The sequence below is a fragment of the Staurois parvus genome, unplaced genomic scaffold, assembly GCF_062004578.1.
Source record: "Staurois parvus isolate SC_StPar_1 unplaced genomic scaffold, SC_StPar_1.0 ptg000191l, whole genome shotgun sequence".
In the NCBI taxonomy this organism is placed as follows: Eukaryota; Metazoa; Chordata; class Amphibia; order Anura; family Ranidae; genus Staurois; species Staurois parvus.
The window spans coordinates 8,310,883-8,337,218 of NW_028317987.1; the positions used below are offsets into that span (position 1 = coordinate 8,310,883).

Below are 26,336 nucleotides of genomic sequence, written 5' to 3' on the forward strand. Positions count from 1 at the left end.
TACTTTCCAAATAATGTTTATTACAAAAAACATACAAAATTAATGGGGAGGAGGAGGCGGCTGCTGCAGAGGGGGTGGGTGTGAGGGTTGGGGAAGTACAGTGTGTGGGGGGGCTGGGAAAGAGTGGTGGGGAGGGAGTGCTGGGGGAGAGGTTGAATGGGGGGAATGGAAGACAGGGAGAATGTGGGGAGGGGCATTTGAGGGCTGAGGAGAGTGGGCAGGATGTGGAAGGTAAGGGTGGAAACGGGATTGAGAAGAGGAGCGTGTAGAAACAACGGGAGGGGGTGTGAAAGTGGGGGTGTGGTCAAGGGGCAAAGTGGAGTGTGAGGAAGGTGCAGAAGAGGGATCCTTGGGGAAGGAGGCATACTGGTCTTCAGGTGGGGTTTCTTGAGGGGGCTGCTCCAGAGTGGGTAGTTCCAGATTCGGCACCTCCAAGGCTTGTTCCCCTGCTGATTCCCCGGCACTTTCTACAGGGGAACTCTGTGGCAACCTTGGCATTGACCCCAAACTACTACTGCACAGGGGTTGGGAGCCTCTGGCTGAAGGTGCATTTTGTTCAGCCCCTGCTTGACATAAGGCCCGGATATCATGACTAAGGTCCTGCAGCACTACAGTCTGATCCCTGACCGCGGTGACAAGTCCAAGCAGGGCTTCATGTTGGAGCCCCAGTAACCTTTCTATATTACTGGATGCATTAGAAAGCCTCCTTTGCTCCCATAATCTTTCCATGTTGAACGACAGCCTTTCCCTAAGCTTGCGAAGGGGGCTGGGTCCAGGTGGACGGGGTGCTGAACCAGCTGGATCCAATGTTGGCTGCAAGGAGAAACAAACAAAAAAAAGAAAGCGTGTTTAACACACAGCATGACAGGGGGCTCGTTTGACACCAAACCTGGGGCGGACTGACCATTGGGGAACTCGGGCACTGCTGGGGTCAGTAGGGGGCCCCATGAAATGTCCCTGGTACCTTTCATAGGCCTTTTTGGGTGTGGTTTGAGGGTGAGCGAGCACACAGGGGCCCCATGATCCCCTGTTGACCCGGGGCCCCATGAGTTGTCAGTCCGCCCCTGCACCAAACACTAGCTCATGTTCTTGTCCCACCCCTAGGACCAGGTATTGGTGAATGCCTTTCCCTGACAAATTACACTGGATGAACATTTGACTGAAATGAATGGTTTGGCATCTTTCCCCAGACTGATACCTTCCTGCTGATTTGTCACATGCACATCACTCCCTCCAGCTCCTGACTAAGCAATGATCCAAAAAAAGTAAGTTACACATCATGTTGCCAAGTCCTGCCCAGCCAGGAACGGAGTTATACTCTAAATGGGTGACTCATTAGGGAGAACATCTTTAGCATCTCTTACCGGATGTTCACGCAACTCAGGTGGAGGTGACGGCATTTCACACAAGTTTGGAGTGCCTGAACTTCCCTGCACCACAAAACAAAAAAAAAATGCATGACATTTCCCAAATACACATGTAACATGCATTTGTACATCCCCACCCCATTACAACAGTTCCCGTACCCCAACATCAGATGCAGATTCTTCTCCCACTCCAACAGCTGGGGCCTCCAGGGGCAAAAGATGATCTGCAAATAGAGTTCAAGATGATGATTAGTAACAGATACTAGTTAGGCTGTGTGACGGAGAGCAGAAATATTCTTTTATTTTTGTGTTTTGTTTGTGGCCAAACAGTTAGCTTGTCTGCTTTGTCTACAATTTGGAGTTATTGTGCCCCGCAGGAGGTGGGAAATGGGATTGATCTCAGCAGGGAGTGCAGACAGCATGGTCTTTTGTGGTTGTGAAAGGCCCGACCAGTTCTCACTGGGAGTTTGGGGCTTGGACAATTGAAAGGGCCATGCGATCTCTTGAAAAAGGAGAGAGCTAGAGAGAGGATGTCAGAGCCCCTCCTGGCCGAGCCCTAACTAGGAGATGCATTGAACTGTGCTTTGCTTTGTGCACTGCTGGGACTTGTGGTCCTATATTGCCTGTGTAGTCTTGAAGCTGCGGCCAAGACACACAACCCTCTGAAGACCCATGAGCTGTTGGTCCCCTGCTCTTGAGAGAAGTGCTGTGTGAGGTCTGAGCTGAGGCCAGACCCCACAGCCAAGACCCTCGCTGTTGATCCTGGAAAGCTGACCCTGTCTGCTGATCACTGGTTGTCCCTGGAAAGCTGACCCTGCTGCTGATTGCTGTGAGGGTCCATGTCTACTGATCGCTGCTGTTTCTGGAAAGCTAACCACTGTGAGGGTCCCTGAGCCGTGAGTGTTCCTGCACATTGTTTGCTAGTTGCCCCTGAAAACTTCCTGCTGTGAGTGCCCCTACAAGCCGCATGTGGCAGAGTGTGGAACTGTCCTTATTGTGCACCCCATTGCCCTTGCCCAGACTGTCTTATGGTGTACCCATATCACCCCTGTCTGGACTGCCCCATTGTACGCCCATATTTCCCTTGCCTGGACTGCCCCATTGTATGCCCATATTTCCCTTGCCTGGACTGCCCCATTGAATTCCCATATTATCCTTGCCCAGACTGCCCTGTGGAACACCCCTATGCCCCTTGCCTGGACTGCCCCATTGAATACCTGAACTATTGCTTGCTTGAACGGCCCCTATTGTGTACCCGGATTAATACTTGTGTGAACTGCCCCTATTGTGTACCCGGATTAATACTTGCCTGAACTGCCCCTCTTGTGTGCCTGGATTAATACTTGCTTGAACGGCCCCTATTGTGTACCCGGATTAACACTTGTGTGAACGGCCCCTATTGTGCACCCGGAGTAATACTTGCCTGAACTGCCCCTATTGTGCACCCGGATTAATACTTGCCTCAACTGCCCCTATTGTGTACCCGGAGTAATACTTGTGTGAACTGCCCCTCTTGTGTGCCCGGATTAATACTTGCCTGAACTGCCCCTCTTGTGCACCCGGATTAATACTTGCCTGAACTGCCCCTATTGTGCACCCGGATTAATACTTGCCTGAACTGCCCCTCTTGTGTGCCTGGATTATTGTAGCTACCTGGCCTGCCCCACTGAATGCTCGGATTATCGCTACCTGAACTGTCCTATCGTGGGCCGGATTATCACTGTTTGGACTCCTTCCCCCTTTTTGGGTACCCGCCCGCTACCCTTGTTACCCTGATTGAGTGTCTCTCCTACTTCAATAAAACGTTGTGTGTTTATCATCCTCCATGTGTGTTCTGTCCTGCCTACGCTTCCGTCACAGGCTGCATGTATGATGTGACATTTGTGACCAAGGTTTGAGGGATTGCTCATTGGTATGTTCTTCACTCCAGTTTATCCAGACAAATAGAACACTGGCAGCCACAGCCCAGGAGACTGGTAGGGAGTAGAAAGAGCCATGGTAAGGCTCAGGAGCAGGGGCCACAAGAATGAGGGGCCACCTTTCCTGCCAAACAAGGAGGCAGATGTGTTAGGATGGCTCCATTATGCCCATAGGCTACTGCAGCCATTTTGACCATGGGCTTCAAACATTAAAGCAAAAGATATAACATTTGTTGTAAAGGCAACATTCCAAAAAGGATTCAATAGGTTATAGAAGGGTCACCCATGGAAAAAAAGGAGTCGAATCAAATATAAATGTTCCCCAAAATATTTCCAAAGCCAAACGCATGTAAATGCACCCAAAAGAATTGTTGATATAACTGTTGATCTGAAGAGACCAAGAGCAATGCATCCAAAACTCCTTTAATCACTTTTAAACTGCAGACCTCCTGCAAACTCAATGTGAAAAAGAAAATAATGAACTCATGTGGCAGTCTCAGAGTTACTTGATCTTGTATCTGAAAACATTAAACAGCCTTTCCAGATGATTGGAAGCTGTTTGAGCTACAAAGGGCGGGACTACTCAATATTGAACCCTACGGACTAAGACTGGGATGCCATTCAAGTTCATGTGTGTGGAAAGGAAGGCATCCCAGCAGTGTTAGCAATATAGTGTATTTGTCAATGACCTATAGATTAGTCTTTATGATGCCTTTTGGGCTTTAGGTGACTTCAATCCTGAGATTCTCGGTGGATAAGTCTGACAAAGGAATAGATCTTCCTGCTAGTCATGTGATGTGCCAAAACCAAGCAGTCTAATTATCGGCCCCAAGTTTACATGAGAGGCCCAAAGCATTAGTTAGGTTCCAGTTTTTTTGGGGGGTGGAGGGGCACTGTAAAATGATTTGACCGTTTTCCTGGAATCAGGAAAATTAAATTGTGTTATATTATTTGGATCTGGTTGGGTTTTTGGGCTTCGGGAAAATGGCCCCAAGAATACTCAGTCTTGGTATGTATTTGATTTGGCCTCTACATTTGGAGCAATAGGAGAATGGTCGCTGTCACTTGGAACTTGACAATTGGGTGAGTAGCTACATTTCTTGATGTTGACCTCAAGTTTTCCTATGCTGAAGTCCCAGATCACATGATGAAACAAGTCAGGAGAGGGGCCCACTAGACATCACTGCCAGCAGTGTCAGCACAGCTTTTATAACCACTTGCCTACCGGGCACTTAGACCCCCTTCCTGCCCCGGACAATTTTCACCTTTCAGCGCTGTCGCACTTTGAATGACAATTGTGGTCATACAACACTGTACCCATATGACATTTTTATCCTTTTATTCACACAAATAGTGGTTGCTTCTGGTGGTATTTAATCTCTGATGGGTGTTTTGTTTTTTGTGCTATAAACAAAAAAAGAGCTAAAAATCTGAAATTAAAAAGTTTTTGCCTTTGTTTCTCTTTTTCAAACAGGTAATTTTTCTCCTTCACTGATGTGTGTCGATGAGGTGGCATGGATAGGCAGCACTGATGGGCACTGATAGGCAGCACTGATCTGCACCAATGATGGGCACTGACTGGCAGCACTGCTGGGCTCTGATAATCAGTGCCCTGATGATCGGTGCCGATCCACCCTCTGCCAATTGTCAGTTATCTGCAGTACTTTCCTCACACTGAGACAGCATGAGGAAAGTGCAGCTGATAACCGGCAACTGCATTTACCGGTGATCTGCCGTTATCGCTGTGATTGGCCTTTTACCACATCATGTGATCAGCTGTGTCCGTAGGACACAGCGACCCCTGAGATGGCTGGGTGTGCACCCCCAGGGGCGTGTGGGAGGGCATGTTCTGGGAGGATGTTGTATGACGCCCTCCCCAGACTGTAGCCAAATGACAGCTACAGTGCGGGTGACAAGTGGTTAAACACTACTCCAGAAATCAGCATCCTTAAGGGATGAAATGAGACTTACTGATTCCAAGTGAAGTGGAGGAATGTTGCCAGTTCTGCCACCCATAGTGGTGACCAAAGTGTGTTTGACCTTCCCTTTATGTGGCTCAAACCTGAAGGTGAGCAGCACGATTGGGAGGTGATGGGTCCCTGTAGTGGATCATTTCCTGTATATTGAGCAGGCATGATATATGATGTCACTAAACACCAAACACATCGGATATTCTGGGACTGTCAGAGTTGAGCATGTTGACGTTGGTCAGATTACATGTATGTGTTTACATGCGTGGAATGTTTTTGTGTCTGGGAGAAGTTGCGAGGGCGAGTCTGATTTGGAACGCTCAGGAGATGTCAGCTAGTTAGTGATGTTTGGAACTTTATTGCTCTCATCAGTTAGTTCCCCATTTGGTTTTGTGGGGTTACCCGCTTTTCATGGTTCAGGGAAACTGGTCCCAGGACATTTGGCAGGGATTAGACACATTTCTGTGTGGTAACAGTTTTCCACACTGATTTCTCTAGGGGTTTGAGTGCAATACAGTGAGGAACCCCAGAAATGCAGCGTGTTGTGGAGATATATTTGTGTTCACACAGAGTTTAGCATTGGTTTGTTCTGCATTCCTAAGAGGATGCTCATTGGCTCATCCTGAGTGATTATGATTGTTGTAGACAAGCACATTAATACATACCCAGATCTTCCTCCATTCCTGGCTGCAGTGGGGGGAGCCGCTCCTCCTCCTCCTCCTCCTGCTGATGTTGTGCTGTGAATAGGACATTGACATGTGAGATGTTTGATGTTCTAGCAGTCTGTTCAACATTACGGGGTGCATTCCCAATGAGTACTTACCAGGAGGGAACACCTCTGGATCAGTGTATGCGTGATCTGGCTTGTCCTCTGATGGGCTGGCTGGGGCTGCCCCTGCCTCGGGATTGGCTACAACACAAGACAAAATGAACAACAAATGGTAAATGTTAAAAAGATAACACAACTTTGAAGACACAATATGGACATGTGTGGTGTACTTACCACTCTGCCAGTCATCAGTATCTTCATGAGCCGTCACCCCAAAAATCGTGTTGAGACCAATGATTGGCAGAAGTGCCCGTTCTGCCTGAGACAGTTCCTGCAGATGGTCAGGGTCCACCCCATGCCTTGTAACATGTCCCTGCCGAGCCCACAGAGTCAGCTTCTCCTTTAAATTCCACCTCAGATCACGCATATGCTTCTTCACATTCTTGGGGTACCGGCGTACCATCCTGCCCACTGCATTTACGGCCACCGTGATTTCTTTCCACAGACGGTCCTTTGCTGCCTTACCGCTGCGGTAGGACCTGGGCCCCGAGATGCATTCAGCCCGTTCTACATAAGCAACCACCATGGCCCAGATCTCATCATGGGAGAAGGGTGGAAAATTGGGCTGGGATTGGGCCTGGGCCTGGGACCTTCTGCCTCCCCTTGATGTCCCTTCTCCTGGGCTCAAAGGGGATACAGCAGCCCCAGGTGAGGTCCTCAACTTAGCTTCCGCCTTTTTTCTGAAGGAAGACTGGCCCCTTCTGCCACCAGTTTGTGACCCCTTCACACCACCGTCAGACCTCTGGTCCACCCTAGCCCTAATGGACCCCTGGGCCCCAGTAGCTCCCCTGGCATCATGGCCAAGGTGTGGCCCAGTGTCCCACCTGGCACCATGGCTCCCCCTGGAAGCCTGGCCTTTTTGCCCCCTTGGGGGTGCCATGGGAGGAAACGTGGGCAGGGAGTCTGGCTGGATGCTGTTTGCAGCAGCAGTGGGTCCTAAGTGGTGGGATGTCCGTGTGTTAGTGTGGAAATCTGCAACAGAAAAAGGGACATAAGGGCATGGGTCAGTTGTCTGGGCTCCAAAGACTGGAAGAATTGCTCTGTCAGAGATTTTGCAAGACCAGGGCATGGGAAAGAAGGTCCAAGACCCAAATGCCAAGTCAAGCAACGTCTATGGTGAAAATCAACATTTTGCTGCCAGCTGAACCCCAGAACCTCCATAAATCCAGTCTAGATACATAAATTGTGTCTGCAGCACAGAGAAGGAAGATTATCCGAGAGAAATCCAGGAATACAGGACGGGGAACACAGCTCAGGAAAGTGACCAGGGGATTACAGGCTGATATCACCCAGTCCCCGCCCTACTCTGGACCAATCAGTGAGCAGTATGGGTGGAGGAATGGATTTAGTGTTCATGACCCACCTGTGCTGATCTCTGTAGGAGTGTCCTCCTCTATAAATGTCCCCGTTATTCCATCCTCCTCCATAGACTGCTGATCATCCCTCACATACGCCTCTTCTTCTTCTGCTTTCACCTCAAATTCTATATCGATTGGATCTCCACTCTAAATCAAGGAAATGAGAGAGAATATCATCTGTAATTTATAAACTCACATTAAAAAATCCACAAATTGTCTTCATCAGTCCGAGTTCTAGATACTCCATCCCACCGACCTTGCAATACTGAGGGATGGTGTGACCTTCCTGTGTGGAATCCCGGGAATACAGAGGATGGGGACATCTCTCTGGTGGGTTCCTGGTATTAGGTGGCTCCATCATATCCTTGTGTCCTTCTGAAAACTCCTCCATCACTCCATACTCCTCATCCTCCTCTTTATACTCTTCTTTAACATCAATATTCTCATCCCCAAGGATTCCACTCTGAAAGATATAATAAAACATTCATTGTAACAAACATGCTGTGTATAAATCACAACTACCAATAATTGTCATCATCTACCTGATGATGGTGAGGGATGGTGTGACCTCCCTGTGTGGAATCCCGGGAATACAGAGGATGGGGACATCTCTCTGGTGGGTTCCTGTAGCTGGATGACTCCACCATGGTGTCCTGGTACAGATCTTTGTGTTCTCTTAGAAGCTCTGACTCCTCCATCCCCCCATCCTCATCCTCCTCCTCTTTTATCTCTTTGTTAACCTCAACTTTAGGATCTCTCAGGTTTCCACTCTGAATATATAATAAAAATGACATCAATGGTAACAATGCAGATAATGTACAGATCCTAATGATACTATCAGTGATTGTTCCTCATCTACCTGATGATGGTGAGGGATGGTGTGACCTTCCTGTGTGGAATCCCAGGAATACAGAGGACGGGGACATCTCTCTGGTGGGTTCCTGGTATTAGGTGGCTCCATCATCTCCTTGTGTCCTTCTGAAAACTCCTCCATCACTCCATACTCCTCATCCTCCTCTTTATACTCTTCTTTAACATCAATATTCTCATCCCCGAGGATTCCACTCTGAAAGATATAATAAAACATTCATTGTAACAAACATGCTGTGTATAAATCACAACTACCAATAATTGTCAACCTGATGATGGTGAGGGATGGTGTGACCTTCCTGTGTGGAATCCCGGGAATACAGAGGACGGGGACATCTCTCTGGTGGGTTCCCATGACTGGATCCATCTGTAGGAAACACACACACTGACTGAATCCATTGTTTCTATGTGTTTATCAGATGATGGGGGATCTAGGTGGATCCTCCGTACTGCTCTCTCCTTTACAATAAAGTCTCCTCTTACCCGGTGATGTGAGGGGTGGCTGATTGCAAGTCCCTGATGAAGTCACATGACAGTGACATAACGCGTAGGTCGGAGAACGGAATGTGGTGACGTCATTTCTGACATGAACGGCCACAGCCATATTGGTACACCCAGTACACCCATATCAGCACATGTGATTGGTGCGTTGTTGGATCTATTCCCATGTAAGTCCTCATTTGTCTTTACAATAAATATGATTCATTTATAATATCACACTATGGAAGGACTTGTTCTTGTCTCCCTGGGAGTGCTGTGAGCCGGCTGTTCTTTCTGGTCCAACAATCCCCTGGCAGGAGTTCTGTGCGCTGGTGGATTTCCGTGTCCAAAGGTGAAAGATCTATTACCACCGCTGAGCAGTATGGTCCACCAGTGAGGGGATATCATCCCTACATCGCCATTTGGGATTCCACTTAAAGGGCCCCTGCAGGGAGTGTCCTGAAAGCCTTTTGGCCCCTTGGGGTCTGGGCACAGAGGTGAGGAGGCAATGTAGCCGGTGTGGGATTCAACAATCATTTACCTATCCACGTTGTGGTTTGTTTTTTTATGTGTTTTTGTTGGACATTTTTGCACATGGACTTTATGTCTTTTTTACAAATTTTTTTCTTCATTGTGTTATTGTATTTGCAGTGCTCAGTAATCCATTCATTTGGTGTCGCTGTGCGTTTATATCACCATTTCCTCTTTTATACTAGCCGCACTCTATATATGTTTGCCACATTTATTGATGGTATTTCTATGGTCACTTATTAGTCGGTTTATGTCACATGGCCTTTGTTGCACATTGTGGTGACTCTTTAGTTGCACGGTCACAATGTTTGGCCGCACTGTGCGTTGTTATTGTCATTCTTCTGTGATAAGTGGTTTGTACACTTTTCATATTAAGCTCTTCATTTTGTATTTTTCACATTTTGCTCCACTTTCTCATCAGTTGTATTCACGTTATGTCATGTATGTTGTGACGGACTCCTATGTCCCACTATTACTGGGATTGAGTTCAGATTTTATTTCTCCCGGATCATTTCCGTGCGTTTTGCCCGCGGTCACAATTTATTGTCTGTTACACCCTGTGGTCCTCATTTTGGACTTCTATGATTTCACCTTTCCCTTCTCTCCCATATTCCTTCCATTTACTGATGATGTTCTGGTGTATTCTCTGTTGTCTTCTCATCTCATGATTTGTATTGGAATATCTGCGGCATTATTGTGATTAGCGCAGCATCAATGTTCTGTCTGTTGTCTGTTACTAGTGGTATAGCCGGGTGTGCGCTGCGTCCCAATAGTCCCATCTTTTCTAGTAGCAGCGAAAAACGTTTTTTACAAATTTTTGCCCCCTACAACATTACTGTGTATATCTTTGACTCATGACAACTATCCAAAAACAGAAAAGGAAAAGGGAGGGGAGGAAAGTAACACAACACCTCCATAGAGTAGTCACTTGTATAATAGCATCAACTACAATGACATCCCAGCTATGAGGAGATGACTCCCAGTCACCATAGAGCCACAGGATAATACACCTGGGCCAGCCCATCAAACACTTTGGGGGTATGAAAAAAGTAGGCCCAGCCAGTCATTGGAAGGCAGGTCTAAGGGTGTAAATATAGATAAAACAATCTAATATCTTATTCATCCCAACAATTTCAAAAAGGTATCTTACCAAAAAATGTTTATATTGGTGCTTAATTGATGGAACAAACGCACTTGTCCGGCGAGGAGACGACCACAACCGCAAAAGGGCACGGAATAAGGATTGTGCCACGAGGATCATAAATCTGATAACCTGTACGGATTAACAGCCCTGTAAGAATGGCACTGGGTGGCTGTGAACCGAGACCTATGTAGTGTCCAGGCGAGGCACGTCTGTGTTGTGACGCGTGACGTCACTGCGTCCGGCCATCAATGATGACACCGGCGTGCTATGGCCATTCATGCTACATCACAGGCCTGCACAGGGAGGGACAGAAGGTCCCTACCAAGCCACGGAAGATTGGACCCTAGCAAGGATACACAAGGGACACCACGGGCACCCGGCCGCACATCAGGCCCAACCAAACGGCCCATCAGCCCAGTGAAAAAACAAAGGAGCAATAGCAGGTCCAGACCCCAGAGGCCAGGAGGGGAAACAGCAGCAGGATGCATACACATATAAAGATTGATAATCATACAGCAATGTGCTGCAACAGCGTAGTATACAGAGATAGAAACAAAATAAATATCATAATAAAGGTTACAAAATGGACATAAGTTATAGCAAGGCTGGGAACTACATCAGTAGGGGAAGTAGCACACACAGCTGCAATGATTCCCACAATATAGGCACTGTATGTAAACAGTAACTTGAAGAAATTTACAGAAATATAAAGAGTTCATGGAAATGACAGAATTATAAAGGGATCACGGAAATGACAGAATTATAAAGGGATCACGGAAATGACAGAATTATAAAGGGATCACGGAAATGACAGAATTATAAAGGGATGACGGAAATGACAGAATTATAAAGGGATGACGGAAATGACAGAATTATAAAGGGATCACAGAAATGACAGAATTATAAAGGGATGACGGAGATGACAGAATTATAAAGGGATGACGGAAATGACAGAATTATAAAGGGATCACGGAAAAGACAGAATTATAAAGGGATGACGGAAATGACAGAATTATAAAGGGATGATGGAAATGACAGAATTATAAAGGGTTCGTGGAAATGACAGAATTATAAAGGGATCGTGGAAATGACAGAATTATAAAGGGATCACGGAAATGACAGAATTATAAAGGGATGACGGAAATGACAGAATTATAAAGGGATCACGGAAATGACAGAATTATAAAGGGATGACGGAAATGACAGAATTATAAAGGGATCACGGAAATGACAGAATTATAAAGGGATGATGGAAATGACAGAATTATAAAGGGATCACGGAAATGACAGAATTATAAAGGGTTCATGGAGATGACAGAATTATAAAGGGATGACGGAAATGACAGAATTATAAAGGGATGACGGAAATGACAGAACTATAAAGGGATGACGGAAATGACAGAATTATAAAGGGATGACGCCAATGACAGAATTATAAAGGGATCACGGAGATGACAGAATTATAAAGGGATGACGGAAATTACAGAATTATAAAGGGTTCAGGGAAATGGCAGAATTATAAAGGGATCACGGAAATGACAGAATTATAAAGGGATGACGGAAATGACAGAATTATAAAGGGATGACGGAAATGACAGAATTATAAAGGGATGACGGAAATGACAGAATTATAAAGGGATCACGGAAATGACAGAACTATAAAGGGATGACGGAAATGACAGAATTATAAAGGGATGACGGAAATGACAGAATTATAAAGGGATCACGGAAATTACAGAATTATAAAGGGATCACGGAAATGACAGAATTATAAAGGGATGACGGAAATGACAGAATTATAAAGGGATGACGGAAATGACAGAATTATAAAGGGATGACGCCAATGACAGAATTATAAAGGGATCACGGAGATGACAGAATTATAAAGGGTTCAGGGAAATGGCAGAATTATAAAGGGATGACGGAAATGACAGAATTATAAAGGGATGACGCCAATGACAGAATTATAAAGGGATCACGGAGATGACAGAATTATAAAGGGATGACGGAAATTACAGAATTATAAAGGGTTCAGGGAAATGGCAGAATTATAAAGGGATCACGGAAATTACAGAATTATAAAGGGATCACGGAAATTACAGAATTATAAAGGGTTCAGGGAAATGGCAGAATTATAAAGGGATCACGGAAATGACAGAATTATAAAGGGATGACGGAAATGACAGAATTATAAAGGGATCACGGAAATGACAGAATTATAAAGGGTTCCTGGAAATGAAAGAATTATAAAGGGATCACGGAAATGACAGAACTATAAAGGGATCACGGAAATGACAGAATTATAAAGGGATGACGGAAATGACAGAATTATAAAGGGATGACGGAAATGACAGAATTATAAAGGGATCACGGAAATGACAGAATTATAAAGGGATCACGGAAATGACAGAATTATAAAGGGATCACGGAAATGACAGAATTATAAAGGGATGACGCCAATGACAGAATTATAAAGGGATCACGGAAATGACAGAATTATAAAGGGATCACGGAGATGACAGAATTATAAAGGGATCACGGAAATGACAGAATTATAAAGGGATGACGGAAATGACAGAATTATAAAGGGATCACGGAGATGACAGAATTATAAAGGGATCACGGAAAATACAGAATTATAAAGGGATCACGGAAATGACAGAATTATAAAGGGTTCGTGGACATGACAGAATTATAAAGGGATGACGGAAATGACAGAATTATAAAGGGATCACGGAAATGACAAAATTATAAAGGGATCACGGAAATGACAGAATTATAAAGGGATCACGGAAATGGCAGAATTATAAAGGGATGACGGAAATGATAGAATTATAAAGGGATCACGGAAATGACAGAATTATAAAGGGATGACGGAAATGACAGAATTATAAAGGGATCACGGAAATGACAGAATTATAAAGGGATCACGGAAATGACAGAATTATAAAGGGATGATGGAAATGACAGAATTATAAAGGGATGACGGAAATGACAGAATTATAAAGGGATCACGGAAATGACAGAATTATAAAGGGATCACGGAAACGCAGTATATCATAATATGTTCCTAGGAAGATTACTTACGTCTTTGAAGCCCAAATTTATTACAAAATAGCAATGGAGGTAACTCAAAAAAGAATCCCTAATAATTGCTGTAAATATCAGATACATTCAGTTCAATTGAAAATGGATCCAAAATTCAACACAGGACCCCCACATAACTCAGGGTAAAGCTTGGCGTAAGCAGTTCTGATGTCATTACATATGACAGGACAAACAGTCCCACTGTGCTAGTGAGAATAACAAGTACCTGCTGACATCCCAAGAACATCAGAAAAAAACAGATGGAGGGGCATTGGGGGGAGGAGCTGTGAGGTCAGTGTGATGTCATAGGATTCTCTGACTCTGGCTGGAGGGACATTGGGAGGAGGAGCTGTGAGGTCAGTGTGATGTCATAGGACATATAGACTCTGGATGGAGGGACATTTGGATGGGGAGATTTGAGGGGTCCTCTATATGAGGCTCCCATGCAAACCAAATCTTTGTTCCTGGGTGTGTCCTACCTCTCGTGAAGAGTGACCTTTGACCTTTACCATCCAGAAATCCGGAATCTGTGGAAGTAAGCTGTCATGTGATCAGGTGACGTGCGGAGGAACGGAGTGTAAATAGCAGACAATTGTCTCCAGAGCCCCTAATGGTGGGGATGGATTTGGCAGCATGCTGGTGCCAAGTTTCCTCCCCCCAGGGTCACTGCAGGTGTGGAGAAAAGCTGTGTAAGAGGATATGGAGGAGAGATGAGGAGGAGATCCAGGAATCAGGAGAAAGGTCAGGGCAAGCAACAGACGAGCGCATCCAAGAGACCAAGCCGGGGTCACTACACAGAAAATCAATCCAAGGAAACAACAGGCAGGACGAGGAATAGCAAGAAGGAGCTGAGAGACAAATGAGAATATTGCTCAGCCAATGGGAGATGATCTCAGCGGAGGAGTCCCCCCATTGTCAGAATACAAGAGTGCAGCGGGGAGGATTCCCCCATCCACCTCCAATGTGTGGATGGGGGAATCACTTCAGTTTTTATGGTCATCCCGCTGGCTGAACGATAAAACTGAACCATGTAGGCCAGCTTTGGGGGCAAATATATTATCATCAACTCCTCCCCCTGAAGGGGTTCATCTGGGTTCCCACACTATATATGTGTGTATGATCATCTGCTGGAGATAAAAGACGTCACAATGACTATGGAGGAAGAGGACAGACGTGACTATGGAGGAAGAGGACGGACATGATGGGGGGTTACTGGGTGTAAATAGAACATAACATCTTATTACCTCCTCTGCTGCCACTTCCAGGAACGTCTCCTCTCAGGTTCCCTTCCACACTGAAAGTCTTGTCTGTACCTGATATCACTTCCTGTCTGTCCCTGACATCAATTCCTGTCTGTACCTGACATCACTTCCTGTCTTCCATAGAGACTTCCTGTCTGGGTAGAAGTGAGATCCCCACCTTGTGGAGCTCAGAGGAACTGCAGCCCCGAGAAGCATCTGGTAGTGTGACCCCGGCCTTGTGCTGGGTGTGTATGGACTGTAGATCCTTATAGAGGGGTCACCTCCACTCCCACCAAGGAGGACAGAAATATATGACTGCTCGGGGGAGGGGTTTTGGCCCCTTTGATTTTGCAGTAACATTGATTGCAGATTTAGTCCTGTAGAACATCTGGTATATGGATACAAAGCCCCCCAGCTGGGAGTAAAGGGTCCACAAGGTGCTGATCTCACCTATACTCACACAGGAAGTCTCTATGGAACGCAGAAAGGAAGTGATGTCAGGGACAGACAGGAATTGATGTCAATCACAGAAAGGAAGTGATGTCAGGTACAGGCAGGAAGTGATGTCAGGTACAGACAGGAAGCAGAGAGAGACATTGGAGGAAGTGGCAGCAGAGGAGGTAATAAGATGTTATTTCATATTTACACCCAGTAACCCCCCATCATGTCCGTCCTCTTCCTCCATAGTCACGTCCGTCCTCTTCCTCCATAGTCACGTCCGTCCTCTTCCTCCATAGTCACGTCCGTCCTCTTCCTCCATAGTCACGTCCGTCCTCTTCCTCCATAGTCACGTCCGTCCTCTTCCTCCATAGTCACGTCCGTCCTCTTCCTCCATAGTCACATCCGTCCTCTTCCTCCATAGTCATGTCCGTCCTCTTCATCCATAGTCACTGTGACATCTTTTATCTCCAGCAGATGATGATACACACATATATAGTGTGGGAACCCAGATGAACCCCTTCAGGGGCAGAACATCCCCCCACTTCCGGGGCCGGAACATTCTCCTCATTGTGGAGATAAATTCTAGTAATATGGTCCTCTAAACAAACAGCACTGACAATAAATAGACAAGGACCATCCTGACCATACATGGCCTACAAAGGGCAATGATGACACTACACAGGCAGCCAATGGGCAATCATTACACTATGCAGCCAACACAATGATGGAGTGCCGGGGTCAGGAGTATGGAGCATAGAGCCCCTTACATTGCTGCTCAGGAGGAAGAAAACAATCCTTTTTAACAAAAAATGTATATAAATCTGAGGCTCTTTTAGGAATGTCCGGGGCTTTCAAAAATGAAAGGGGCTTTATAGCGACTAAAAAGTTTAATATGTATAAAATTGTGCTGTTTATCTCCTCCTCCCCTCCCCCGCCTGTCTCCAGCACCGCACCCACAGACTAGCAGGGAGGGAAGAGACCTTGCAGTGTAATGAGCACCGATTGGCTGCTCATCAGAAAAGGGGAGTGTCCAGCTTATCCTTTATCCCTTTCACTGCCAGAACTGTTTTTGCATGTTTAAAAAAATAATTTTAGGCCTAAACATGATACAAAACCCCAAAATATCGATTTTATGAAAGTAGAGACTTTAGAGAATAAAATAGCGGCAGTTCTAATTTTTTATGTCACAAAATATTATCCAAAGTCTAGGAAATGTCAAATTTCAGTAAAATATACACTTGTTAAGTTCAGGGCACAAAAAAAGCAATAAATGACCCATTTATGTGTAAAAATATAAAAGCCGAGGTTGCAGCGAGTAAATAGATATCCAACATGTCAAACCTTAAGTTGTGTGTGCTGAAATGGTGACAACCTTTAGTCCCCGGTATTATCTATAGGGGACACATTTATAGCCCCTTCTAGGTCATCAGTATAGAGTACGGAGGAGGTCTGCTCCTAGAATTATCCTCTCATTCTGGTGTGACCGGCGATATGTAACGTGTATCACAATCAATGTTATCACGTGTAGGCCCTCCAGCGTGTGCTCTTACGTTTGGGTTTGCATATATGTGGGGGAGGGGAGGACTTAAAATTTTTTAAAGGGAGGAGTTATGTACTTGGTTGTAACTTTAATTGTTTACAATTAAAACATTTTTAAGTAAAAACATTTTTACTTAAGGGGACAAAGTCCTCTATGAGATGACTTTTGATGACAGGTTCTCTTTATTGAGACATCCAGGGTGTAAAAGACCCCCAATGTCTCCCCTGTACTCCATTGGATGTAATGTAGAGCACATCGCACCGCATTACATTCTTTGCCGGCCTCGATGGTCTGGAAATCTGTCATAATGTCACTTCTGGGTCAGGACAAGAAGGGAGTGAATATGTCCGCTCTCCTCCGTCCCCTCTACCCTCCGACACCCACTGACCCGGGCCCACAGCTGGGCAAGCAGAGCCGGGGAAGCATAGTAGGTACAGGAGAGGATCACACACATGGGGTGGCAGAGGCCGGCACCTGAAAGGAGAGCCCTGCGGCTTGCCCTCAGCAGGGATAAAGATTAAACACAATACTTGCCCGGCCCCCAGAACTACATGTCCCGGGCGTCAGGTGATGTAAAGTGACCATCCCTGCATGATGAGCCGACATTGACCTCACAGCACTGCCTCAGAGCAAACTAGTCATAGGAAGGATCAGATTTATCATTCCTTGTCTGCAGATCTAATACTCATCAAAACCAGTTCAGAGACCAAACAAACCCAACAGAGAAAAGGGGCCCCGGACCTCAAAATTGTAGTAAACACTAAACAGTCCAAACAAAATGTCTTCCCATGGGGGGAGTAGTTCTTCAATGTCCAGCAACCCTCCTATTCCCCCCTCACATCCACATCCTATTATTGTGTGACCAATACCATCCAAATCATTCTTAATTTCATTTCCCAAAGTTATCCGTCTACAAGGAGACCTGTATAGATCACATGATGGCACCAATGAGGATGGAGGAGGACCGGAGTCACATGACTGAGAAGATACTAAACCTCACCCTGGAGATCATCTACCTGCTGACCGGAGAGGTGAGGAGGATTCTGGGAGGTCACATGACCTCACTCTTATCTCTATTAATAAAACACAGACCTGACTGGAGAGGTGAGGATGATTCTGGGAGGTCACATGACATCACTCTCATCTCTATTAATAATACACAGACCTGACCGGAGAGGTGAGGAGGATTCTGGGAGGTCACATGACATCACTCTCATCTCTATTAATAACACAGACCTGACCGGAGAGGTGAGGAGGATTCTGGGAGGTCACATGACATGGCTCTCATCTCTTAATAAAACACAGACCTGACCGGAGAGGTGAGGAGGATTCTGGGAGGTCACATGACATCACACAGACCTGACCGGAAAGGTGAGGAGGATTCTGGGATTCTAACATGATATTCCTATTGGTTCCTCAATACAGAGATTTCCTCCTCTGAAGTCAGGTGATCATATGACCATCACAGTGCCTCCATGTGACTCCCTAAACCCTGAGAGACACAACATGCAGAAGATTCTAGAAGTCACCAAGAAGATGATGGAGCTGCTGACAGGAGAGGTGAGCGGTGCCGGGAATTCTGGGACATTCTCCAGTAACAGACAAGGGATGTGTCTGGATGGTGACTGTATCATTGTGTGTGTCAGGTTCCTATAAGGTGTCAGGGTGTCACTGTCTATTTCTCCATGGAGGAGTGGGAGTATTTAGAAGGACACAAGGATCTCTACAAGGACGTCATGATGGACAATCAGCCGCCCCTCACATCACCGGGTAAGAGGAGACTTTATTGTAAAGGAGAGAGCAGTACGGAGGATCCACCTAGATCCCCCATCATCTGATAAACACATAGAAACAATGGATTCAGTCAGTGTGTGTGTTTCCTACAGATGGATCCAGTCATGGGAACCCACCAGAGAGATGTCCCCGTCCTCTGTATTCCCGGGATTCCACACAGGAAGGTCACACCATCCCTCACCATCATCAGGTAGATGATGACAATTATTGGTAGTTGTGATTTATACACAGCATGTTTGTTACAATGAATGTTTTATTATATCTTTCAGAGTGGAATCCTCGGGGATGATAATATTGATGTTAAAGAAGAGTATAAAGAGGAGGATGAGGAGTATGGAGTGATGGAGGAGTTTTCAGAAGGACACAAGGATATGATGGAGCCACCTAATACCAGGAACCCACCAGAGAGATGTCCCCGTCCTCTGTATTCCCGGGATTCCACACAGGAAGGTCACACCATCCCTCACTATTACAAGGTTGGTGGGATGGAGAATCTAGAACATGGACTTGTGGAGATGATGTGTGGATTTTTATGTGACCTAACATTTTACAGATGATATTTTCTCTCATTTCCTTGATTTAGAGTGGAGATCCAATCGATATAGAATTTGAGGTGAAAGCAGAAGAAGAAGAGGCGTATGTGAGGGATGATCAGCAGTCTATGGAGGAGGATGGAATAACGGGGACATTTATAGAGGAGGACACTCCTACAGAGATCAGCACAGGTGGGTCATGAACACTAAATCCATTCCTCCACCCATACTGCTCACTGATTGGTCCAGAGTAGGGCGGGGACTGGGTGATATCAGCCTGTAATCCCCTGGTCACTTTCCTGAGCTGTGTTCCCCGTCCTGTATTCCTGGATTTCTCTCGGATAATCTTCCTTCTCTGTGCTGCAGACACAATTTATGTATCTAGACTGGATTTATGGAGGTTCTGGGGTTCAGCTGGCAGAAAAATGTTGATTTTCACCATAATTGTTACTAGACCTAGGCACCTGGGGTGTGAGTCTTGTATCTGCTTCCCCATTAGTGGGTCTAGCAAGTTTACTGAGAGAGCAATGTCCCAGGGTTCCTTGCTCTGTGGTCTGCTGGCTGTGCCGGGTGGAGGGATATGACTGTATAGTCTCAGACCCAAGTCACTGAGTGCAGTCTGACCCTTACACTGTATAATTTATATTGTACATTACATACTCCTGACCCCTGCACTATATACTCTATGTTGTACATTACATCCTCCTGACCCCTGCACTATATACTCTATGTTGTACATTACATACTCCTGACCCCTGCACTATATACTCTATGTTGTACATTACATACTCCAGACCCCTGCACTATATACTCTATGTTGTACATTACATACTCCTGACCCCTGCACTATATACTCTATGTTGTACATTATATACTCCTGACCCCTGCACTATATACTCTATGTTGTACATTGTACTCCTGACCCCTGCACTATATACTCTATGTTGTACATTCCATACTCCTGACCCCTGCACTATATACTCTATGTTGTACATTACATACTCCTGACCCCTGCACTATATACTCTATGTTGTACATTACATACTCCTCACCCCTGCACTATATACTCTATGTTGTACATTACATAGTCCTGACTTTTGCTCTCCCCCCTCCCCCCACTGCTATATATACACATAATATGGATTCTCTTTTGTTCCCCCCATTTCCTCCCAGCTGGACATTTTATATCGGATGATGTGATTGGAGCACAGACTTTTACATGGTGATAATAATGTGATAACATCCTCCAACTTTGGACCCTTAAACAGAAAGTGATAATGAGGGAGGAGTCAATACCCCAATGATGGTGGTCTTCAGGATCAGTCCAGTCTTCATCTTGGTTGTTCTCCCCCCATCCTCACTCTCTGACCTCTGGTGGGGCTCAGCCCCGCTGTTCTTCATGACTAAATCATGGACTAAATAAGAAAGTGCAGTACTTCTTGTGTTGGGAAGATGGCGATGAGTGATAGAGGGGGTGGGGACCCTCGTCCTATAATCCCCTCATCACTGTCCCTCCTATAAAAGACAGTTCTGGTTGTTTCCTCACTCTCTGACTAAGGTCCATGAATAAAGAAATGACCTGGTAGGAGATCAGAGGATTTCCTAGATCCCTTGAGGGTGGAATTGTAAGTGCCTCAGAGACCAAGCTGCCTGATGTGGGCGGAGTCCTGGTTTGGGGGAACCAATCAGCTCCTGTCTAGTAATCCTGTTTGTCTTTGTATTTTAGTCCATGGCCGGGAGATGAGGAAAAACTCCGAGGATTGTCTCACTTTGTCTCCAGACTGGAAAGTAGAAGATGAGGACATCACACAGTATAGTCCAGGAGAAAACCCGGCTCCCTCCAATGTCCATCCGGCACCACCCAGTGTAGATGGACCATCGGATTCCTCATATCCTGAGGAACCTCAGACTGGCCTTCCAACAGGGAAGAGCTTTCCCTGTACTGAGTGCGGGAAGGTTTTTCATCATAAATTCTTTGTTATTAGGCATCAAAGGTCTCACACGGGGGAAAAACCATATTCCTGTCCTGAGTGCGGGAAAAGTTTTTCTCAAAAGTCCCATCTTGTCAGACATCAGAGATCTCACACTGGGGAGAAGCCACTTTCCTGTTCTGTGTGCGGGAAATGTTTTTCACAGAAGTCCAGTCTGCACAAACATCAGAGATATCACACGGGGGAGAAGCCGTATTCCTGTCCTGAGTGCGGAAAGTGTTTTTCAGAGAAGTTCAATCTTTACAGGCATCAGAGATCTCATACAGGGGAGAAGCCATATTCCTGTCCTGAGTGTGGGAAATGTTTTCATTCTAAATTCCTTGTTAATCGACATAAAAAGACTCACACAAGGGAGAAGCCATATTCCTGTCCTGAGTGCGGGAAATGTTTTTCAGTGAAGTCCTATCTTTACAAACACCAGAAATCTCACACGGGGGAGAAGCTGTATTCCTGTCCTGAGTGTGGGAAATGTTTTTCACAGAAGTCCAATCTTTACAGCCATCAGAGATCTCACACAGAAGAACCTCAGACTCTGCAGAACCAGGCCGGCCTTCCAACAGAGAAGAGGTTCCCCTGTAATGAGTGCGGGAAGGGTTTCCGGTGTAAATCAGAGCTTAATGCGCATAAAAGATTTCACACGGGGTGAAGCTGTATTCCTGTCCTGAGTGCGGGAAATGTTTTTCAAGGAAGCCCAATCTTCACAGCCATCAGAGATCTCACACAGGTGAGAAGCCGTATTCTTGTTCTGAGTGCGGGAAATATTTTTCAAGGAAGTCCTATCTTTACAAACATCAGAGATATCACACGGGGGAGAAGCCACATTCCTGTCTTGAGTGCGGGAAATGTTTTTCACAGAAGTCCAATCTTTACAAGCATCAGAGATCTCATACAGGGGAGAAACCATATGCTTGTCCTGAGAGTGGGAAATGTTTTTCAGTGAAGTCCCATCTTTATACACATCAGAGATCCCACACAGGGGAACAGACATATTCCTGTTTTGAGTGCGGGAAATGTTTTTCACAGCAGTCCCATCTTTCCAGACATCAGAGATCCCACACAGGAGAGAAGCCACTTTCCTGTCCTGAGTGAGGGAAATGTTCCTCACTGAAGTCCTGTCTTCCTGTACATCAGGGGTCCCACACAACCCTCGAGGTGTATTAGTGCCTTGAGTGCGGGAAATGTCTTCTAGATGAATGTTGCTGGACATCCCAGCTCTCGTGGGGAAGAAGCACACCTTGATATACACCTCAGATATACTCCATGGCTGATCTTCATCATGGAAGAAACAGTTCATTAGGAGATCAGAGGTCCCCAAAGACATGGATGAAGTGTGGGACCGGGTTGGCCATTGATGGTAGAAGAAGAATAAAAATGGAGTCCTGCCCTGTGATTGGCTGAGTCTATAAATTGTTGAATGAATGGACCGTCATTCACCCAGACGTGACCAGTTTGGTCCATACTTGAAGGAGAAGTTCCCCTTTTCGGGCAGAATTTCCCTCCCATAATACACAGAAGCGTTCTCTGATGCCGTCTCTGGCCCGGCCGTCCCGATGGGCTTTCCTCTCCCCTCATCCACAGGACCATTACTTGTCTGTCAGTTTATTGGAACAGATTTTCAGATTGCATCATTTCCTGTCCATGATATCTCAGCATTCACTTCCTGTAGGCCACTTCCCAGAAGTCTTCATTTCCTTGTTGCATCACAGAAAGGGGTGTGACAGGGCGTGTTCACCACTCTGGACCACACCTCCCTCATTATAATACCTTCCTATACAATCTGATTGGACAATCTCCTTTAGATCTCCCACCAGGTATGTAGTACAAGGGCAGACAAAGTCCAGGGCAATGAAATGTGTGTACCCCATTATAAATGTGCAAAGAAAACAAATAAAAAATGGCAAACGCATAAAACACAGAGAGTGATAAAAGTGATGATATAACTGATGAGAAAACAAATAATAGGAAAAATGCAGCCCAACTAAATGTGTAGAACTTCCTATAAATGTGCAAAGAAAACAAGAAAATCACAAACTGGCAAACGCATAAAACACAATGAGTGATAAAAGTGGATAAAGTGCAATAAACCCCGACTTCCCTTGTCCATACAGAGCTTCATAATCCATCGTTCCCCTTTAAACGTCATAAATACTATAAACACATGTAAACGCATACACATAAAACTAATAGAAACAAACACAGAATCCATAAAAGTCCCGAATTATCTAGTGAGAGATTTCTGTCTTCCAAGTATTGTGTCCCGTGACACGCACACGCCATGAATGCTCAATACATAGTTGCTGACGTGCCCCACGCACGGTGAGTTTCAGGCCCCATTCACACCCAGAGTAGAGGGAACGCAGGTTTTTTGACACACGTAGGGCAGCCCATTAATTGCAATGGGCTGTGCTACATGGCAGAGTAGCTCATGGGACATTTTGGCGGGGTGCGTGTTGAATATTTTTTACTGCGTGTGTAGTGATGTGATCATTTCTTTGCCCATTTTCCAGTGTATGCTTCTGTTATGCAGTGTTTGTTTTGCCCTTTTCCAATATGGCTACTATGCTCTCTGGGCACTGAGGATGAGGTCATCAGAGAGAGCACTTGTGGAAGAGAGGGGTGTGGATTTCCTGCAGAGAGAGCTCAGACTGTCAGTGTTGCAGCCTCCCCTCACTGAGACATGCAGAAAACACTGTTAATGCTTTAATGTTCCTGTGTGGAAGATACTTTATGTTGGATGGTCACTGAATGTGATTTCTCCAATACATGGACTTTCATATACAATGCTGTGTGGATTACTGTCTATGTGGATGATACATTTCTCAGTTGGGATTTCACTTGTTATCCACAAGCCCCAATTGAGTGGAGGCACTAGTGCTTGTTAGAGATCTTGTCCTGATCACACAGATTATAAGGACTCTGCTCCTGAATTTTATACAGGTGGCGCCATCATACCCCAGTAGCCACAAAAATTGTACAAAGAGCGCTACACGTGTTTTGCTGGATTTGTCACCCGTTTTTTAATGTGGTAAAATATGTTCTTGTTTCTGTGTTGCGTGTGCCGTTACCAATTAATGACACTGAAAGGACAAATAGGTCATTTTAGGTGTATAAAGGGGCCATACACTATACCATCTGATTGTACAATCTTCTTTAGATTTACCAAAACAATATAATAGGAGGACCTTCCATCTATTTGATCAGGCTGGCCCTTGCACTACATCAGGGGTGTCCCGGGGGCTGCATGTGGCCCCAGGGAATTTAGCATGCAGCCTGAGCCCATCTGGGGTAGCCAGGCAATGCATGTGGGGAGAGATCCCGGGGATGCTGTGAAGAAAACATTGATGGGTGAAAGGTGTGTACCAATGAGGTCAGTGCAGGATTTGTGTCCTAATGAGATCAGCTGGTAATCTACTTCCTGGTCTTACTGGTTCCTCCGTCCTCTGTCTACATTCCAGGAAGTGAAAACGATTTCTAAGACATTGATCAAAGACTAAGGTAAGGCCTTGTTCTCCAGACCAGAGACATCTTGTATATTTATGCAGTGAGGCACATGAATGGTGTATTGGTGCAGAGGGGGATGGATTCTAGAAACAAAGGTGACCTTAGCCTGTAACTTCATGCTGCTCGTTGGCTCCATATAGTGGCTATAATGTTGTATTGCACTATTTTTACTGATGGGTTCATTTCAGAAGAAATACTGTATGATGGTCACTAGATGGCGCTGACAATCATAGGAAATCACTGTGTTACTTGAACTACATCCCTCATATTTCATGGCTGAGTGAATGTTTGTCACAGTCTTCTGGTGAATTTCCTATGAAAAGACCCCTTAGTGTCCTTGGTCAGGATGGCTTCTTACTAATACCTGAGCTCATACCCCCACACTTGTGACTACATGAGACATTGAAGGAAAGGAAGTTCTCTAAACCAACAATATTAATCTTGAATGAAAATATGACATTGGACCATTAGAACCAGAACCGGCCCAATGCAGCATTTTCCATTTTATATCTTTCAACCCGCTTAGCAAATATCCTAACAATATTTCACTTCCCCCATTCACACAGAAGGGATGTTTCTGCACTTTCCCGGGATAATCGATACGCAGTCATTTATGGATCCATGTCAGGAGACGTTTCTATAAAGACGGGAAGTATGGAGCAGAGAAATGAAGAGACCTCCCAGCAATGTTATTACCAGGCTGCAGCTAGGGGGAGCTCTAATGTCACCCCAGCAGAGTGATCCCATCTAGCCCACATTAACCCTCTCACTGCCAGAGCTGTTTCTGCATGATTTTGCACACATGGGAAAATGCAGATTTTGGTCCTGAAGATGAGATAAACCCCCAAACATCTATTCTGTGACATCAGAGGCCCTGGAGAATAAAATGGTGGTAGTTCCAGTTTTGTATTTCACATGATTAAGCTCAATGATTTATCAAGATTAAATTTCAGTAAATAAATACTCTAAATGTAATATTAGAGCACACAAATGTAAGATTTTACTAATTTTATGGGGGATAAAATGTAAAATATGTGGTTGTGCTGAGTGAATAGACACCCAACATGTCCATCCTTAGAATGGTGTCTGCTGATGAAATGATGGAAAATGTTGGTGCCCTAAAACCCCCCCGAGGTGATCATTAACCCTTGTGCTGCCATGGATGGGTGTTGTACTGACCTATAGAACTGCTTCCAGCTGGCCAGGTCAGTACGTCATATGTCCATGGCTTTCCCCTTCTGCTATAACCTCATGGTCTCCTGAGCTTCCCTCCACTCCACAGACCCTCTGCCTGTCCTCTAGGATGGCTCCCTGCACCTCTAACATCCCCCCCTACAGCACCGATCCCCCCACGCAGCACCCATTGCTCACCCACAGCACAGATCTACCTTTAGCTTCCCTGCTGCTGGCCTCTTCTCCTCTCCCCTCCCACCAGCTTCAGCTGCTGCAGGGGAGCCACTGGGAATCAAAATGTCTAAATATTTCCCTCTGCCGCTCAGACTCTCCCCTTGTCCTTAGACCTCTTACTGATCCCCTGAAGCACCTTCCCTGCAGTGCTGCTTTGCCGGCTTCCCCTCTACCCCCGCCCATGGCTGTAGCTGCTGCTGGAGTGGGAGATCAGTGTGGTGTTCAGGATGGAGAGTGGAGGGTGGGCATGTCATGTTTACCAGCCCCTTCCTGAATGAACACAATGATTGATCAGTACCGATCACTCCTGTATTCATTCATCACTGAAGCCTA

General features: G+C 45.6%; 1 protein-coding gene across 1 annotated transcript in view; it reads right to left on the minus strand.

The window, feature by feature from the left end:
• LOC149461967 (uncharacterized) overlaps positions 1–26,336 on the minus strand; it is a 54,611-nt gene continuing 28,275 nt past the window's right edge. The window contains exons 2-10 of the mRNA XM_089677770.1: positions 7,986–8,213; positions 7,700–7,906; positions 7,449–7,590; positions 6,260–7,057; positions 6,080–6,166; positions 5,922–5,993; positions 1,527–1,591; positions 1,365–1,430; positions 1–813 (exon numbers count right to left, since the gene is read on the minus strand). Coding sequence (XP_089533896.1) covers positions 40–813; positions 1,365–1,430; positions 1,527–1,591; positions 5,922–5,993; positions 6,080–6,166; positions 6,260–7,057; positions 7,449–7,590; positions 7,700–7,906; positions 7,986–8,213 — 2,439 coding nt within the window. The 3' untranslated portion in view covers positions 1–39. The remainder of the gene's footprint in view (positions 814–1,364; positions 1,431–1,526; positions 1,592–5,921; positions 5,994–6,079; positions 6,167–6,259; positions 7,058–7,448; positions 7,591–7,699; positions 7,907–7,985; positions 8,214–26,336) is intronic.